This window comes from Ciconia boyciana, chromosome 15 (genome assembly GCF_034638445.1).
Source record: "Ciconia boyciana chromosome 15, ASM3463844v1, whole genome shotgun sequence".
Taxonomy (NCBI): Eukaryota; Metazoa; Chordata; class Aves; order Ciconiiformes; family Ciconiidae; genus Ciconia; species Ciconia boyciana.
Window position 1 is genome coordinate 4,927,598 of NC_132948.1, and position 17,587 is coordinate 4,945,184.

Below are 17,587 nucleotides of genomic sequence, written 5' to 3' on the forward strand. Positions count from 1 at the left end.
GGCCAAAGGAATTATTACTGTTTTATACAATGCTTGATGATAGTGAAAGTATCAGAGTTCTCTCCACCAGAGAAACTAGCCACAGATAAATGAGAGGTAAAAGAAAACAGGTGTGTGAGTTTGCAGCTGTGGCATTTTGAGCGGGGCATGAAAGGTAGTTGCATCCAGCTCTCTAGAATGCCGAACTCCACAGAGGTCCAATTCACTAGCCTGTTAGGAGGCCAGATAGCACTGGTCAGCTGTTTGGCAGCACCTTGCCTCTTGGTAAGACAACGTTTCTTATGTCCTAATGAATTTCTGTGAGCATGTTTATCTCCATTTTGGGGTAAGAAAATACAATCCAGCATTTCATATTCTTGAGAGCTTGTCAGCCCCTTCAGTAAATTGTTCATCTTAGTTGAAGTGAAAACAGCGTGGTTTTCTTTCTTTCACTGGAACTGTGGCTTTTTGTCCATTTCATTAAAAACAGGTGATGGTATTTAATTTGGCCTGCGCTGTAAGATGGCAACACTGCCTGTTTGAGGACAGTATTCTGCTAAGGAGATGAACTTGTGACTTGGGAAATCTTATATCTCAAGATGTGATTCTCTTCTCTGTGAAAATACTTTGTCTGAAAGAAAGCCTGTTGTCCAAAAAATATTGTTTCGGCCTTTTAATGGAAAAAGTGCTTAAGTATCAAAATAAGTTTGATATTGACATTCTTTGACCTTTTCTATGTTGACATTCCTTTGGTGTTTGTTTGGTTTTGTTTGTTGTTTTCTTTTCCCCCTTGTGGGGAGGAACCTCATTGCTCATGGCTTTCACCTTTAGATCTTACATGGAATTTCCTATTGCCTGTGTGTTCTTCCTCTTCTCTTCTTTGTTCTACTTCCCTGATCTTGTCCATTTTTTTCCCCTTATTGCCCTCCCTCCCTCAATTGTTCTGTCAGGCTTGGTTGCAGTGGCGAGAGCTGTATTTATACAGCCAGAATGACAAGCAGAAGGAGACTAGAGCAGTAACTCACCATCGGCACTGGGAATTGAAGAGATGCATGGAAGCATGGCTGGGATACTTAAACCTCCACAGAGCAAAGAAACTTCAGAATGGTGAGTGAAAATGGTGAGTTAGGACACAACAGGGCTCAGCCCCTTTGCTTAGGGCACAGTGATGTTTTTTTCTATTCTAGGAGATGCTGCAATGTTTCTGCTTGCTCAACAGATGATATGCAACTTGGACTGTACACTGTTACAGGCCTGGCTAGCTAAGGTTATATACTGAACTGTCAGGAAGATCACCTGCTTTCCACGTAATTTAAAAGAAAATGCTTTACAGTTCCCTTGACGAAAACTTGCACGCTGCGTATTATATTCTGACTGAGATATCTGTGAGAAGGACGTATTCAGGGCTATTATCAGACAATCTGTGTGTGGGTTTTCTTGATAATCAGACAAATCACAACTCATACAGGATGGTAAAGATTATTACACCAGTTCTTTCGTTTCTTCCCTTGAAGTCACTGCAATGAGTTCAGACATTTGTGTGAATTGCCTGTTGATCAGCGGTAGTGGAAAAGAATCTAGCTTGGATATCTGGGAACTAGTAATAGGAGTATGCTGAAATGTACGCAGGCTTGTGTATGTTGAACAAGTGACGCAGTGTCTTAACTTCCCCTTCTTAAGCCAGTACAGTATGTTACTGCTTTAGAACTGCCTTTGTGATTGATAGGAATAATATAGTCTGTAGCTGAGTTCTACTGTGAATTCTTACCACCATTTTTCAGTGTTAGAGCTTCTGTTACTTCAGAACCAGTGGCTTAAATGTCATGGTCCCATCTGATATAAATGAGCCCAGGACGGAACAAGTCATGAGTAATTTGTGTATTTGTTTTCTAGAACTGGCCCAAGAGCATCACCGAAGCAGGATAGTTCGGCAGTGTTTCTCTGATTGGCGGCTGTCATGGGAGTGCAGGAGAAGAATGCACGCTCACCGAAAGGACATTGAAAAACTAGCAGCAAGGATTGCCTTATGGAGAATCTTTGCACACTGGAAGCATTGTATCCAATTTGTATTTAGTCCCTAGCAGGGACAGGTTAAAAGCATTCCCGCAGGGGAAAGATCTGATTCATAAGCAGGAATGTTGTGCAGTAGTGCGAGTGACAACAAACATGTTATCATTAGAAAGATGTATGTAAGGCCATACTAACAATTAATAAAACTGTTGCAATTACAGTATGTTAGCCTGTTGACAGGTAAGAGCCTGCAGAAGATAATTTAAGGTTGGGGAGGAATTCCTTACTTAACAGTGACTCAGAAATGTATTGTGATAAGCCAGCAAAATCTAAAAACTTCACTGTAATCAAAACTTGCACAGGTATTGGTGTTGGAAATTCAAATATTGAAGCAAATTTAGATGGAGATCTAGTGCCCCTCTGTGGGAGAAGGTTGTGTATATATCAGGATGGATGTTTCTGTGTAAAAGGTACTTTAACTCAGTGACAGATGTTGTACTGTGTGTGGAAGAGACTCGACAGTGTGAGCTGGCTGAAAAACACTACAAGCATCATCTGTTGGTAAGAGCACTGTTATGCGTCAGGTGGAAGAGGCTGTGGCGAGTATTTGAATACTTCTGACTAGCAGTGTGCCTTTAATACTTACAGTGGTGTGTGAATGTTAAGTGGGGGATGCACCATTTTCTGCCATGGTGAGTTTGGATCGGGCATCAGGTTTCTAAATTCCAGCTATTCTGGAATCTGCCAGTTGAATCCAAATGGGGAAACTGTGCTGCTCTCCAAAATAGTTATTCTTCCAACTGGGGAACTGGTGAAGTAGCAGATTAAACTTGATAGTATTGGGCTACCATGCTCCCTGGCCATGACATTGCATTTTCCCCTTAATTTTCCCTGATTTTTTTTGTTTTCCTTCTCACCTCTACCCCAAATGTTTCTATCTGTCTATCTGGTTTTACTACAGGAATTATTTTTTTCCCCTCTGTAGTAATGCATACACGCTTCTTTTCACATGAGTCCAAAGATAGCTTATTGCATATGCAGGTAGTTGAGTAAGTGAGAAATCCTTGAAGGCTTTCTGAAAGGTGGGCGCAAGCAAGCCTCTAGCTTTTTTGGAACTTAATTATTTTCAAGTGTGGATCAGTACCGATCATCAAAAGAGTGGCAATAAACCTGTTTGGATCATAGATTTAAAACATTAGTGACTATAAGAGCACTTTAAGGCAGGATGCTCTCGTAATGCTATTTACCATGTTCATCCCTGAATCAAGGTATTGTGGAATTGTAGACCAAAAGACCTTGTGCAGAGGAGACCGAAAAGGGAAGTGGATCTTTTTCTATTTTTGATAAGGAGCAAGTTATGAGTCTTGAACTGGAAGAGGAGATAGATTGGAAAAGAACTTGGGTAGTGGTGTTGATAGCTGAATAAGGAGCTAGATGTCTTGCAATAAAACCCTGGGAAAGTGGAAGGGAATTTTAGTTTAGCTGGAGAAGTGTCAGTCTGTGAGAGGAAATTGATGCATGGCTTCAATAAGTTCATAAATCTTAGCTATTGCAAGGAGTAGCATCAAACATAGATTGTCTGTAAGGAGCAGCCAGTTCTAAACTTATCAGTGCTTGCTGATTTGGATTACATGAAAGTTGTGTACGTTTCTTGTTGTTACAGAAACTTGGGTTTAAGGGTCTTTGGCAGAACGTCATGAACACTCGTCTTCAGCAAATGAGAAAAAATCTGTCATACCGTCAGCACCAAGTTACAGTGAGTTTGACTTTTTTTTTTTGTTCTTGTGTTAGTTTTTCTTGAGCTGTCCTGTTGGCTTCCACTTTTACCTACAAAATACTTTTTTATTAAATCAGTGGCTTTATTCCTAAATACTAATAGCCACAGAAAATCTCCTGTGTAAGTCAACTGTCAGTCTTAGATACATTATTTTAGTTTTCTGTTTTCCTATGTTTATGGTGACTTTTACCATAAAAATTCCTAGCAGGTTATAAAACAAGTTTGATATATGAAGCAGTGCAGGAGGCAACCATTGCACCATGCAGTTTCAGTAGGACATTTAATAATTTCTTTCTTTGCATTCTTCTCCTCCCTCAATACCTATGTTTTTTCATGTCTTTATTGTTTTGTTTCAGGTGCTGCAGAAGTTCTGGAACCGTTGGAAGTCCTGTTTGGAAGAGAAGGAGGAAGAACAGCAGCAGGCCTTAACATCAGTGGCTCACGCCCATTATAGGTACCCAGAGAAATATTAGTATAAATTTGTACAAATGTGGGATTTCTGGGCCTTTGGTTCTCTCTTAAAATCTAGTAATACCTTTGGGGGTATTACCCCCAAATGCCAATTGCTCTTACATTTTCTATGAGTAGTGGACAATTTACATCTCCTGCTTCTCTGTGAAATGTGAGAGGGAGATTGATTAAGCCTAGCTCTGAGGCTTGTTTAGATTTAAGAGCTGGACATTGTACTGGTAAGAGCAGTAGGTTGCAGCATGAGCACAGACAAAGCTCAAAATGCTTGCTGCTGCTTTACTCTGGTGAGGAGCAGGGGGAGTTGATAGTTCATGTATGCTACCTCTGCTGCTAGAGGTACTCTAGCAGAGTGAAGGTAAGGCTTTTTTGTAGAAGCTAGATATATTTAGTCCTAGGAATAAGTCAACACTAACAAAGCAGCCAGAAGGCTTTTAAATTTGACCTGTGGACTTTGGTGAAGAGTACATGTTTGTTATGACGAAGTTGAAAGGGTATGTATTTGATTCTTATACTTCCTCTGTCTGTTGGTTCTTAATGCTGCTTTCAACTGGTTCCAACATTGCAGGACGTGCAAATACTCTAAACTTTGTTGCCTTAGAACTTTTCTTGATTTTTGGGTGAAGCTTAGTAGGAGAGAATGAGACCTCTATAAGATGGGTCTGTGCTACTCAGTACAGCATGCTGTACTCTACAGTGCTCGGATCCTGGGGCTAGAGTTGAAACTGAAAACACTTCAACCACAATATTATGGTGTTGCTCTCAAACAAATTAAACCTGTTGAGATGTCACCATGTTAGTATATTAGTGCAACGAGCCACATAGAATTGCTTGGTTTAAAGTAGATGCAGGGTAATAAGGGAAGGAAGGGAGGCTTCATTCTGCCATGCAAGCTTATGTGTGATGTTCTGTATCAGCTTAGCACAGCCTGCATTCAAAAAGATACTTGATTTTACTACAGCTCAGAGAACTACTATGTGGCCTAATCAGTATCTTCCACTCAATAAAATTTCTATCTCATTTCTTTTAATCCTCCCAGCAGAGTTTGCTTTAAGTATTAAAATTTTCTTGATTAAGAGAGGCTAATACTACAAGAGTGACTGATATACTTGGTACTGAGTTAGAGTTGATTCTTGTTTTATTTTCAGGGCATGACTGTTGCACAGATCTCTCAAATTGCCTCATGGCTTGGCATCAGGGTCACTTTGGTTTTGCTCAGAGGTCACTGAAGAAATAAGAAATATTACTGTGGTTACCTGTCTTACAGTCAGTTGCAGTATGTGCAGTTGGATTCAATATGAAACAAACAAGATGTGCCTGTAAGCTTTAATTTTGCCTCCAAGACCAGTGTGGAACTCAGGAAAAAAACCTGGACTCAAAATGATGATACTGGTTATGTTTCACACCTGCAGTCATGCCAAAATAAATCCATTACAACTGCTGGAGTTACTCTAATTTAAGTTTGCAATGTGAAATTGAGTGAAATTACTGGGAATCTTTCTTCTTTAGAGGTGCTTGGCATTTCTGTTTTCTGTTAAAGTAAATTGATGCTATGGGTTCTCATCACCTCTTAAAATTCAACCACTAGCCTTTGTCTCAGAGTAATGATATATCTTACTAACTACTTTTAATGGCATATTATGGAGGCACAGACATGCACAGGAGTTACAAGAGTGTGTACTTGTTCATTGTGGAAATCAGAGGTGGGGGGGAAATACTGATTGAGAGAGGGGGGGGGAAAAGAGCATTTGCCTTTTTTGAGATGCCTTAAAGGCCTTGCCTGGGCTTGTATTCTTACCCATGGAGTCAGTGCTGACTCTTCAGGTAGAGTTATGATTTATGACGCTATAAAAACCTATTTCCCTTTTTCTGTATTAGAATAATAACAGAAAAAAGTTTGCTTTCCTTGGGAAAGGGTATGTTTGGAAATATGCTCTTACAAAGAGTCACCTCCTGGGACACTTTTTCCTGTGTTAGTTGAGAGAAAAAAATGTTTTTTAACATTGAATCTTCTTTCATAGTAGACTTGGGACCTTGCATCTTTCATTGGCAGAGGATGGTCATGCCCTGTGTTCTAGACTCATACCTTTCTGTCATCAGAAGCCTGGCTTCACAGTTGAGAAGCAAGCTGCAGAAAGTCTGTTTTGCCTTGGATATTGGCTTGCTTTTTGTGAGATTCACAAATAGGTTTGGAGGGCAGGCTGAATAATGAGGGCAGCTGCATTTCTGCAAGCAAGAAAGAGTTTTTCCAACTGGTTGAGGGTGCAGCTGTGGTGCATTAGCTCACCCTCTGGAGACAAGGAGAGAGAAAAGGCTCAAAGACTCAGGAGGTTAAGGTTAAGCTTAGCGAAGATGAATTGGAGCATGCAACTGCTGCAATGTAACTTATGCCTCTCTCACCAGGGAAGGGATGAACAGATGGCTCGAAGGCTCTCATTGGCTCTGTAGCCTTGATTCCATGGGTCAGCAATGTTTTTGTGTACAATCTTTTCTCTTTAGAAAGAGTATAAATCAAGTCCTATCTCCTGAACACAAAAGAAAAAACTATAAGAAGTGTGTTCCTTGTTCAGAGATCCGGGGCTGCTTTCCAACCAGACCCAAGTAAAACTTTCATGGCAGCTTGCCAGAACTCAGCTTCCCTGTTGGTTTCTGATGCACCTATGTGCTATCTTACAAGTGAGTGCCCTGACTGCTGTGTCTGGTGATAAGACCCAGGAGATAGCCCAGAAGAGCCATCAGTTGAGATTTGTGACTGTCTACAGATCAAAGACTCTTGCTGACAACTACCAGTACTCTCCAGGAAGATTTACTTAACTCATGTTTACCAACCTATAAACTTGTAATGAGCTGTAACAGCTACCTACTAAAAATTATCTGGTAAGAATCCAAAATATCTTTTAGGCCTAGAGAAGAGGTGGGACTTGCTGACAGTCTAATTAGTACGCCCACATAACTGAGTTATGGAAATAACTGATGTAGTTTGAACTGGGTGCTATTTCCACTAGGCTGTAGCTCAGACTTCTGGACTAGGACGCTTCTACCATCTGCTTTTGTTCTGTGTGAGAGATGTATAGTGCTCAATCACAAATATATGTTAACTGCATTTTTGGGATACTATTTGATAATGACTCTTGTGCATCCCTGGGGAGGAGGCAGACTAGCAAGTACTATCTTCATCTAGAGAGAAAGCAGCTTTGATAATTAGGGCAACTAACCTGACCTTGTTCATGAAGGAAGGCTTTGGTAGAATCCCTTCAGTGTTGAGATCAGAGCATGCTGCTCTTTATTATTTGTTGTTATAACTTTTTAAAAGTCCTATTACAATGTTTGTTTGTTTGGGGTTTTTTTTTTGTTGTTGTTAAATAAAAAAGTAGAGTAGGATTTTCAAAATATTTCCAAGGGAGGAGGGAGTGGACTATATTTACAGTGGAAAAGAAATAAAAGGTTATTATATACTTTTTTTTCTGTGTGTGTTTGTAAATAAAATAAATTGTTTGATCAGAAGTTATAACAATCTTTTGAATGATCTGAATGACAGCAGGGAGTTCTAATAACTTCAGAAAATTCGTTAATCTTGTCTCATGTATTCTGGGTAAGATTTCTCTCCTGCGCTGACATTCTCCCTTTTTGCTTGCAGGAGGGTGTTGATGAGGCAGGTATTTGACACGTGGTTGCTGAAGGCGTGCAAGCAGCAAGAATACCGAGTGGGAGAGAAGAGGGTAAATGTAACTCTTCTACCTGGCCTTGCTTAGGAAATGGAGGGGATGATTTCTTAATTGCTGTTTGTGAACATTAGTTAGCATGAGATGGACTTGAGTGTTGTAAATTCCCTTTTCCCTGGTGGAGGATCAAGTTAGGGGAAACAGGTTACAACCAATATTTACTAATCACATTTTTTTAAGTTAAGCTGTTTATTAATAATAGAATCAAGCTGTTATTATTAGAGGATAACTATTCACACAGTTTATTCACTTATTCCCTCACCCAGTAAATATGAGTGTGTGCTCGCTCTCTCACTGTTTCATAGTTACCTGGGTGAAACAATAATAGCAATAAAGAGACAACCCCAACCTATTTAAGAAGTGCAGGGTTGTACTGACAAACTAGTTGCTTCTTGCTAGGTGTCCAGAAAGTCCCTTCATTTGCTAAGATGTATATATAATCCTGTAGTCTTCATATATAGCAGCCACTGCTGCCTTTTATGTGGTTGCGTTACACAACTCAGTTGATGGTAGCATGTGTGGGTGGCCTTGTGCAGATATGGCTGACTCTTGGTGTTCTGAGATTATGAGTTCTTGTGAATTCAACAGGACTGGTTTCTGGAGCTTATCGGTTCTTGGGAGTCTTTCACATGCTACTTATCAGCTTATATTTTTCTGTTCTTTGGCCTGCTGTTTTCTGCTAACAGTTTCTCCATCCACATGCATATAGGTGCCCGTAGAACATGTTTGCGTAAACTTGGGGCAAAGGGGCTTTGATGACATGTGTCCATTGCTGTTCAACATGAGAAGAGGAAAACAAACATTGGACAGTTCTGTGCATGTCACCTTTAAGGAATTGTCTTCTGTTGTTTGTGACTGGCCTGTGTCATGAATTCGTTGCCATCTTCTTTCCATTATAGGCTGTCCTTCATTTTGAAAGGCAACTATTGCATTGTTTCTGGTGCTTCTGGCGTAGAACAACAGCTGCATGTTTGGAGGAGCAAGAGGGTTTGGTTCGTGCAAGAGATCACTACAGTAACCTGCTGCTGCTGCTGAAGGCTTTCTGTCTGTGGAAGAAAAATACTCAGGAGAGAAAAACAGAGTAAGAAGGTTTTTTTAAAGGGAGAATTATTTGGATTGGCCCTGTGGTGGCCTACTTTTGACAAAGCAGCATTTAATTCGCTATGACTCTGACTCCTTATTTGTGCTTTAGAATCTGCTGGTTTGTCTTTCACTCAGTAAGTGCCTTACTGAAAATACCAACTGTGGACTTATGTCTGTGCTGGAGGGGTTCAGTAACATGGATTACATTGTAGGAGAAATAATTAAATTATTTTTCCTATAGGAGGCTCAAGGAGATGCAAGCCTTAAGATTTCACTATTCAAAGTGTCTGCAGCAGACTTGGAACAAGTGGAGGGAGGTGAGAGAGCTAACAGATGGGGAAGAGCTTGAATCCTTTTTGTTATGCTCAGATTGCTTGTACCCATATGGCTAGAAATTAAATTGTTTATTTTAAACACTAGTCATTCCTAAGCTCTCCTCCCTTTCCAGGTGAATAAAACCAGTTCAGTGTGGGCAGAACAGGAATTGTGTAGGGAGGAGGGGGAGTTCTTCGACTTCTTGTTCACTTGTGCAGCTATAGTGAGAATGGGACTACAGTTTAGGAGATACGTCTGGGAATGTAAACCAGAGTTAGTGTGATGAAATTGTCCCTTGCCAGTACTGTGTATGTCCTTCTCAAAACTTTACTTAAGTTAGAAGTTTGCAGCAAGGCCATGGTGTATGGGCTGTAGTTGTGTACAGGTTATAGCAGGCCCTATCAGATGGCACTTCACTTTTATGCTGGGCCTTTTCCTTACCATGATGGGAGGTACCTAACGTGCCTTGCAGCATGTCTCGAATCTGTGAGAAGTTTTGCAGTTGACACTAGTCTGTTGGTCCAGAACTGTTAACTTGAGTGAATTGTGTCAGTCTTCAAGAGGATTCTTAAAAAGGGCAGAGAAAAAAAAAAGCCTCAACTAGGCCTTTTGGAGGAATAGGAGAGTGCAGCACCAGATTGAGTGAGATCCTATTATAGCAAGATAAAGGATTGATGTTTCCCCAGAAGACTGGGAATGGTCCTTTTCCTTCTGCTCTCTGCCATTGCCTGTTTTCCCTCCATCATGTGTACATATCTTCCCCCCCCGCCCCCCTTACAGTATGTGGGACATCAACGTGAGAAATGGAGGAAGTTGGTGGAAGCAGATGTTCACTATCGGCACACGTTACTGGGCAAGACTTTGGCAGGCTGGAAGGTAGGAGGGAATGTCCTTTTCTTTGTGGGACTTGTCTGTGTGTGCTTAAGTGTTTCAGTGAGAACTGAAACTGAAGAGCTGCCATGCTGTTTCACTCTAGGCACTTACACACCAAGTGTGCAAGGTAGAATAGAGGCTATCGTAGATAGGGTTGTATAAGCTCTAGCACTGCTTTTTGGAGAGGAAGAACCAATGTAATCTTGTGGCTTTGGTGAAGGGTATATAATAGCTAGCATTAACTAGTGTGTAATGACTGTTCATCTCGGAAAAACAGCATTCGATTTCAGTGGCTGTAACCTCATTTTTTTCCCTATACTCTACTGCCGCTACTACTCTACTAAGCTGCTACTAAGAGTTTCCAGATATCTTCTCTCCTCAGAGATGTTGGCAATTGAGGGAAATTTTACCTCTCACTGCTTTTCTTGCAGAGTTACCAACGTAACATTCAGTGCATTCTATACCAAGTAGCTGAAAAGGAGAAACAGCACACTAGACTACTGCTGCGGTAAGTCTGTTTCCTTGTGCAGTGTGAGAGAGAAGTGACTGCACTGCAGTCAAACTACTTTTTTTTTTTTTTTTTTTTTTTTCACTGCCACCATTGTAAAGTTTTGAGTGTTCAGTGTTGGGAATTGACTCTGCCGTGCATTGCTATATCTGTGCAGGTCATCTAGCTAAAAGAAGTCAACCTTTTCCTGGATTGCCATCTGTTTTGCTTTAATTTTTTTTTAATCTGTGTTTAGTCCCATGAGAGACAGCAGACAGCAAACTGTATCATTCCCTGCAGTGCATGGATTCTGACTGCTATGATATTAAAGCAGCCTGGAAGATGTAGAGGCTGTCTTGTATTATAGTGAGGAGAGCGATTAAAGATAATATCACTTTGTATTGGTTGCAGTTGCTTTAGTTTTAACTACATTTGTTTTTAGTGCTATACAACTTGAGTCACTCGCAGAGCCTGATTGACTCAGCTTAAGATGCTAGATCTAAGGGTGTGTTCTGTTTTTCACTGCCTTCTCTTCAGCAGAGACCTGAAGGGGCATAAGTTGATTTGCAAGACTGAGTTTATAGAGGCAGCTGGGTTTGGTTCGCCTGTGAGTGGGAAGGTAGCAATGAACAAGTGAGAATCATTCTTAATGGTTTTTGTTTGGTTTTTAATTTTTTATATATTTTGCCTTCAGACAGCTTCTGTGTACATGGAGAGAAAATGCCCTTGCTCTTATATGTGAAGCTAAGGCAACTACTCAGGCAGATGAGCACTACAGGAGAGCAATCCTGTCAAAGGTAGGGTCTGTACAGCAGATACCACGGTCTAAGCACAGATGCTAGTTCAGGCAGGGGTCAGGTAATGCAATTAGAAGGACCAAAAACTTCATCTAAGAGCCACTATTAAGAAAGGTCTAAAAAGTGGGAGTCCCATCTTATTTTTACACGCATCTCTGAAACTGTTGTCTCTGAGTGAGCTCATGGTTTTTCCTCTTCCTTTCTTTCTCCCCATTTCCTAGAAAGAAGGGAAAACCAGTAGTATGATACAGCATAGTAGTATTATCGGGGGGGGGGGGCAGGCAGGCAGATGGAGGGACAGAAAAGAAAAATACCTTGAAAAATGCCAGGGGGACCCTCTGAAATACTGCTGTATTTAGTTTGTAGGAAACTTGCACTGTCTTGCTGAGCCTTATGCGAAAAACGAGATGGAAATAGTTATGGTGCCAGCAATGTGGAGTACATTGCTTCCCCTTGCAAAGAACATTGCAGTGTCAGTCTGTATCCTGTCTCTTGTTTGCATTATACCTTTAGGTGTTGCTACGGTGGAGATACATTGCCTCACTACAAGTGTATTACCGTCAGCAGAAGATGACAGCTGTGATGGAGGCCAGAAAACATTTGGATATAGGTGAGCTGATGGAGATATCAAACTCTCAAAAGACGTAGCTTATCTGTGTATGATCCTTAGAAAGACATGGCTTAGTAGGCCAGTCTTTTGTGTCATCTGTACAGATGAAATGACTGGATGGTCTATTAAGTCTACAAAGGACATCCCCATAGAATGGGGAATGACTTGGGACGCCAGTGATCTGTTGAAGGCTTCTTATGTGACTTTCACTTCTCTATTGATTCTTTGTCTATATAAGCGATGGTAACACTTCCTTCCTCAAAGGAGTTTTCCATTACTAAGTTTGAGAAGCTCAGACGTCTCTGTTTTGAGGGCAGTGCAAGTAATCTTATCAATTACTGCCTCAATCTTTCTCTAGTAATTAATACAGAAAGGCCCTCAAACTCTGCAAGCTTTTCATGGTACCAGCCACATTCTTGACATGAGGACTCTGAAGCACAAAGGCAGCAAATAATTTCCTAAAGATTATAAAGAATATTGATGGCAGCAGGGAAGACTTGCAAGTCATGGCTCACTGTCCGATACCTGAAGTGTTTCACAATCCTTCGCCCTAGTACTGAGTACTGTCAGTGCTGAGTATTGTTAGTGTTAAGTATTGCTAAAACAGTCAGAAGAGTAGCTGATCACTTGATAGTCTCTGAGATTAATAGTCTCCTTTTGGTACATTAGTTAATTTATCTTCTCCTAACAGTGCATTTACAGACCCTGTTTCTTCACTGGAAGGAATTAACTAGGGAGTCTCTGATGCTGAGGGCTCTGCAGCACCGGGCAATACAGCACCACCAGCAGCACCTAATCCAGAAGTACCTGGTGAAATGGAAGAAATATCATCAGCGATGCCTTGGGAAAAAGGTGAGAAGGATCAGCAACCTCCCCAGCCAGGGACCCAGGGTGGGAAGTTGTGGATGTGCAGGAGCAGGCCATGTCCCCTGGTGAAGGGAATGGTAGTCTTGTCTGAGGAGGAGCATGACAGCCTTGTGCATTGAGGAGGAATGAACACACCTGTGTCTTGTCTGAAGAAGCTTTGATAGAACTAATAGACTTAACAAGAGATGACAAGCTGGGCTTGCCATGTGTGGGATCATTTACTGTTGATGAAATCTTTGCTGGGCTCATAGATACTTGCAAATGGGGTTACACTGTAGGGCACTTAAATATTGAGGGTGGCCTCAATGGAACAAAGGGAAGGTGATAAATGCTGTTTGGTACCTGTTCTGCTCTAGTAGCATTTGGCTCAGGTAAGTGGGGTTTGTCTGAGAGTGACTCACTGTTTTGGTTACCTTACAGCTACTACAGAGACAGGGAGATCAGCTAATGACTCATAGACTTTGCTCTGCTTCCTTCTCTTGCTGGAAGACACGGGTAAGGAATTGTCCCCTGGGTAGGTATCTAGCTCCTTGCTGATCCGTATCCCTTCTTCTCCTTCGTATTCCATTTACACATGAGGACCACAAAAATTTATTAAAACATTTTCTGGATTTTTTTTGTTCCACTAGCACAAGAGACACCTTGCCATATATTGGGTCAACTGAGTAGGTTATTCTGCTATGGCTCCACCAGCACTTCCTGTTTGGTTGATGCTCCATTTGGCTAGCGTTTCTGGTGTGGGATATGTAAACTCCTAACCTGGTTGCTGTGCAATTTTTTTCCTGATAGCTGTTGCAGCAGCGATGGGAAAAGTGGAAGACAGTGCAAGCATTGTGGCACTGGTCCCTTTCATTGCAGAGGAAGGTAAGGGTGTGTGGGGGTCAGGGGCAGACAAGTAAATTTTCAGGTGTGCAAATCATGTGCAGATTTGACTGCAGTCAGCAGAGTGCACAGTGGATATGTTTCCTTTCAGCTTTGGGGTGCTATATGTTATTTTAGGATGCTGGAAAACTGTTCCTAAATCCTCTAATCAGATTAAAAAATTTGCACATGTTTTTCCCCATCCAGCCTCAGCTGACTTAAATCCCTGTCCCTTTGTCCTTGTGGTAGTGTCCTGCTGTTGCTGTAGCTCTGGATATTGCTATATAGTGGAAGGGAAGGTGTTGCTGTGTGGAGGGGGACTCCCTGGCCCAGAACCTGTTTTTGTAACACTTGCAGCTGTCTGCTGTTCATGTTGTAGGTATTTGATGCTTGGCTCAGACTTGCCAAGGGGCAACAGCAGAAGAAAGATCACATTGAAAAAGCCGCAGGAGTTTACCACACTACTGTTCTGAGAGAAGGTGTAACCCAGGTCTTGAGATACACTGGTGGCATGAAACAGCTGGGGGGACAGCTCCAAGCCCAGTACCAGCTGAAGGTGAAAGAGACAAGTGATCGCTCAGATACATCCAGGACTGGTCTGCTCTGATCTACCCTGTGTGTGTGTGTGTTTGTGTGTATGTATGTATCTTGGAGCCCTACATCTCAGCTCTTGTTTGGATCTGATATACACTTTTGTCTGTGGTTCAAAGCAAAACACCTTGTCCTTTCATTCAGCTGAGACTAGAGCACTTCAGACTTGCGTTGCTAATTGGGAACCTTTCTTAATGAAGTATTTCAAAACTGGTCAATTCCTACCATAGACAATATAGCTGGATGAAACCTTTGCCTGTGAGTAGAGTCTGGGCTCTAAATTCTGTGCTAGAATGAAGAATTAGAGGCTGCGTCTAATCCTGTCTTAGCTTTAGCACCACTTATACCTTCAAATATGGGCTAGTGTCACTTCTGCCTTTGAGTATCAGCCCAGTCCTGTGTGTGGAAAGGAAGACAGGGGTGCCTGTATTGATTGCTCTCTTCTTGCTCCTGGGCAGCTTTCCCAGCTCTTCCAGGTTTTCAAGACACCAGTTGTTCTGTTTGCTAATGTGCAGCCTGCCTCATTGCAGAAGTACCCAGCTAATTCTCTTTACCCAAATATTACCACAGTGGACCTGCTAATTTAACTAAGAGAGCTGGTATGGCTGTGAGGTCATCAGAAATCTCAGTTCTTTTCTGTGGTGGTGTTCTCTCTGGGTGGCGTGCTGTTGCTTCCTACTCTCAGCCATCAAACGCTCTACTGTTCTTTGTGTTGGCAGGCAGCCTACAACCTTCACCAGTCAGTGTATCGTTGTGCCATGCTGTGGAAACAGAAGGCTCTCTCCAAGAAATTAAATAAGCCTTGTTCTTTTCTGCCACCTCTGAAGAAGCAAGTGACATTTAAAATGCCTGATGTTAGCCCTGAGACAAGAGGCCATTCAGCAGAGGAAGAGCCATGGCCTTCAAAATGCAGTCATCTACCATTTCACCTTGCTGATGGGGACTCAATTCTTAATGATCTGTGAGTATGAAGTTCTAGTCCCTCCTGTGTTTCTCTGGCATATATGTAGTTTTGCATATATGTAGTCTGTCTGTCTTTCTCTGCATATATGTAGTCTATATGACTGTGTCTCTCTCACTTTTGTATTTCCAAGTTTTCACACTGATGACTGTTAGTTCCATGCAGCTTTCCTAACTCTTTCTCTGACCTTGCATCATACAGCTGGTGTTGCAGAGTTAGACAAGAGCTGCTGTATAATGCATACATCCGCCCACAAATAATGAAAGAATTTGTGGCTTTATACTTACATATCAGCAACAGGTAGAATCAGCTCAGCTATACACTTTCCACTATGCGTTTCTCAATATACAACTATGAATTCATGGAGTGTTGGTCATTTGTCGTAGGAACAGTTACATAGAGAAACATTTGAAAGATGTATGTGGTGGGACTTTTACCATCATGAGAGCTTATCTTGCCCGAGTGACCTAGAGCTGTCACTGAAGCTCTTTTTTTCACTGAAGTCATGTATAGGGTCTGACGCAATGATAAACATCAAGATTCTGGCTGTGTAGAAACTGAACTTTCTTCTTGCCCCTTTCTTTCCCCTGGGGAAGCTATTCCTTAAAGAATTCTTACTAATCATGGGGCAATTGCAAGGAATAATCTTCCATGAAGCTTCTCAACCCAGGACAGGAGCCTTAAAGGGAAATAAGGCGATAGCTTCACATTTATTTAAGCTAGTATATGCTGCCAAAAGAAGTAGTTCTGCCTTGTTCAGTTCTGCCCCTTCTGTCCCTTCGTGTTGGCACAGTCATTCATACGGTGAACCAGATTGCAACATTAATACAGATTGAAATTTAATCTTTAAAAATTATTATTGCATGCTAGGGGAATGTTTCAGAGCAGGGATGAATGATGGAATGGGACTGTTTCTTTAGCTGCAATGCCAGCTTATGCCAACTTAAAATAATCATGAATCTGGGGCATTATTGATTCTCTTTGTTCTTTTCAGAAATGCTCTTCGACGAGCAAGGTTACCACCACGGAGGCCTGACTTCCTTCTGGAATCTCTAGAAAGCAAGGAACTGCTGGGACCTCCTTTTACTAGGTAGAAAATCTAGTTTTAAAAGTAAAGAAAAAGAGGGTGACTTACAGGAGGCCTTAAGCTATGCTTATCCCCTCAAATCCCCTTACCTTCATAATACAGAACATTCAGTAATTATGGGACTGTGCATTGCTCTATACTATCAAAAGGTCATGGTGACCCTAAAAACTTCAGGTTTCTTATATGAAGCAGACAATAATAATGGAACTTCCAAGTTAATTAAATAGCAGCCAAGGCCTGCCTTTCATTAGTGAGAGATTCTCAGGGAAAGATAAGGCATATCACTTATTTCCAAAATTAATGGGCTTAGTTAATAAGTAAAGTTTCCTCTTCTGTCAGTCTTGCCACATAAACTCGGAAGTTTGAGTTGTACAGGATGCTTTGTGGTTCATAGATCATATTTGTTCCACAACAGGTTTGGGTCTGGATTTAACTAATCTACTGGAGAATCATTAATGATTCTGGTAATGCAGAGCCAGAACTGAATATTTCTCTCTGTCTTGGCTGAGTCAACTTTACTGCTCTAAAAGGAGCTGCGCTTTTATTTTTACTTTCCCCAAAAGGTCTATGCTGCTGAAATTGTTCAACCAAGCAGTGGTTTCACTGTCTTGAGTGTTCTGCCCTTGTTTTAGTTATGGTATCACTTCTTAGCCCTGAAAGTGAGGGAACTGAAACTGCTCTTGTTATAGAAGCTGAAATTGCTTTTAAGCAGATGTTTAGACTGAACTTTTTTTGTGAAACTGTTCTGTAATTAGCTTTAGAGAAGGGAAATATCTATCAATTTCCTGTCAAAACCTATCTGAGATTGCTGCTTCTGCTCCCCTCTTTCTCTTGTCCCCAAACCAAAATAAGGCAGGATTTTGTTAATGGGTTGAATTCACAGCCCTAAAGACATTGTTTCAGCCTGGATTAATGTGGAGGATTTGGAGCAGGGCATGTAGGAGTAATGGAAACCTTAACTGCTTTGCTGCTGCTTTTTTTTTTTTTTTTTTTTTTAAATTGGGGGTTCCTCTGCATAGAAAAGCAGCTAGCTGGACAGCTGTATGCAAGGGAATAACAAGATTCTCCCTTTTTTTTGCACTGGCTGCAAAGGACAAGA

The 17,587-nt window shown here is 41.4% G+C and overlaps 1 protein-coding gene across 8 annotated transcripts in view; it reads left to right on the top strand.

Annotated features, from left to right (window-relative positions):
- SFI1 (SFI1 centrin binding protein) overlaps window positions 1-17,587 on the top strand; it is a 35,085-nt gene that overhangs the window by 11,909 nt on the left and 5,589 nt on the right. For 7 of the 8 annotated variants that reach the window (XR_012045250.1, XM_072880020.1, XM_072880021.1 and 4 more), the window contains 18 exons: window positions 930-1,086; window positions 1,873-2,034; window positions 2,480-2,550; window positions 3,653-3,745; window positions 4,123-4,220; window positions 7,872-7,953; window positions 8,856-9,037; window positions 9,281-9,356; window positions 10,135-10,230; window positions 10,659-10,735; window positions 11,409-11,511; window positions 12,025-12,121; window positions 12,813-12,973; window positions 13,409-13,483; window positions 13,778-13,852; window positions 14,229-14,405; window positions 15,160-15,401; window positions 16,396-16,491. Coding sequence is in view for 7 of the 8 variants with exons in the window: in XM_072880020.1 (XP_072736121.1) it covers window positions 930-1,086; window positions 1,873-2,034; window positions 2,480-2,550; window positions 3,653-3,745; window positions 4,123-4,220; window positions 7,872-7,953; window positions 8,856-9,037; window positions 9,281-9,356; window positions 10,135-10,230; window positions 10,659-10,735; window positions 11,409-11,511; window positions 12,025-12,121; window positions 12,813-12,973; window positions 13,409-13,483; window positions 13,778-13,852; window positions 14,229-14,405; window positions 15,160-15,401; window positions 16,396-16,491 (2,120 nt within the window). In the remaining variant the exon portion in view is untranslated. The remainder of the gene's footprint in view (window positions 1-929; window positions 1,087-1,872; window positions 2,035-2,479; window positions 2,551-3,652; window positions 3,746-4,122; window positions 4,221-7,871; window positions 7,954-8,855; window positions 9,038-9,280; window positions 9,357-10,134; window positions 10,231-10,658; window positions 10,736-11,408; window positions 11,512-12,024; window positions 12,122-12,812; window positions 12,974-13,408; window positions 13,484-13,777; window positions 13,853-14,228; window positions 14,406-15,159; window positions 15,402-16,395; window positions 16,492-17,587) is intronic. The other variant, XM_072880018.1, reaches the window with a different exon arrangement.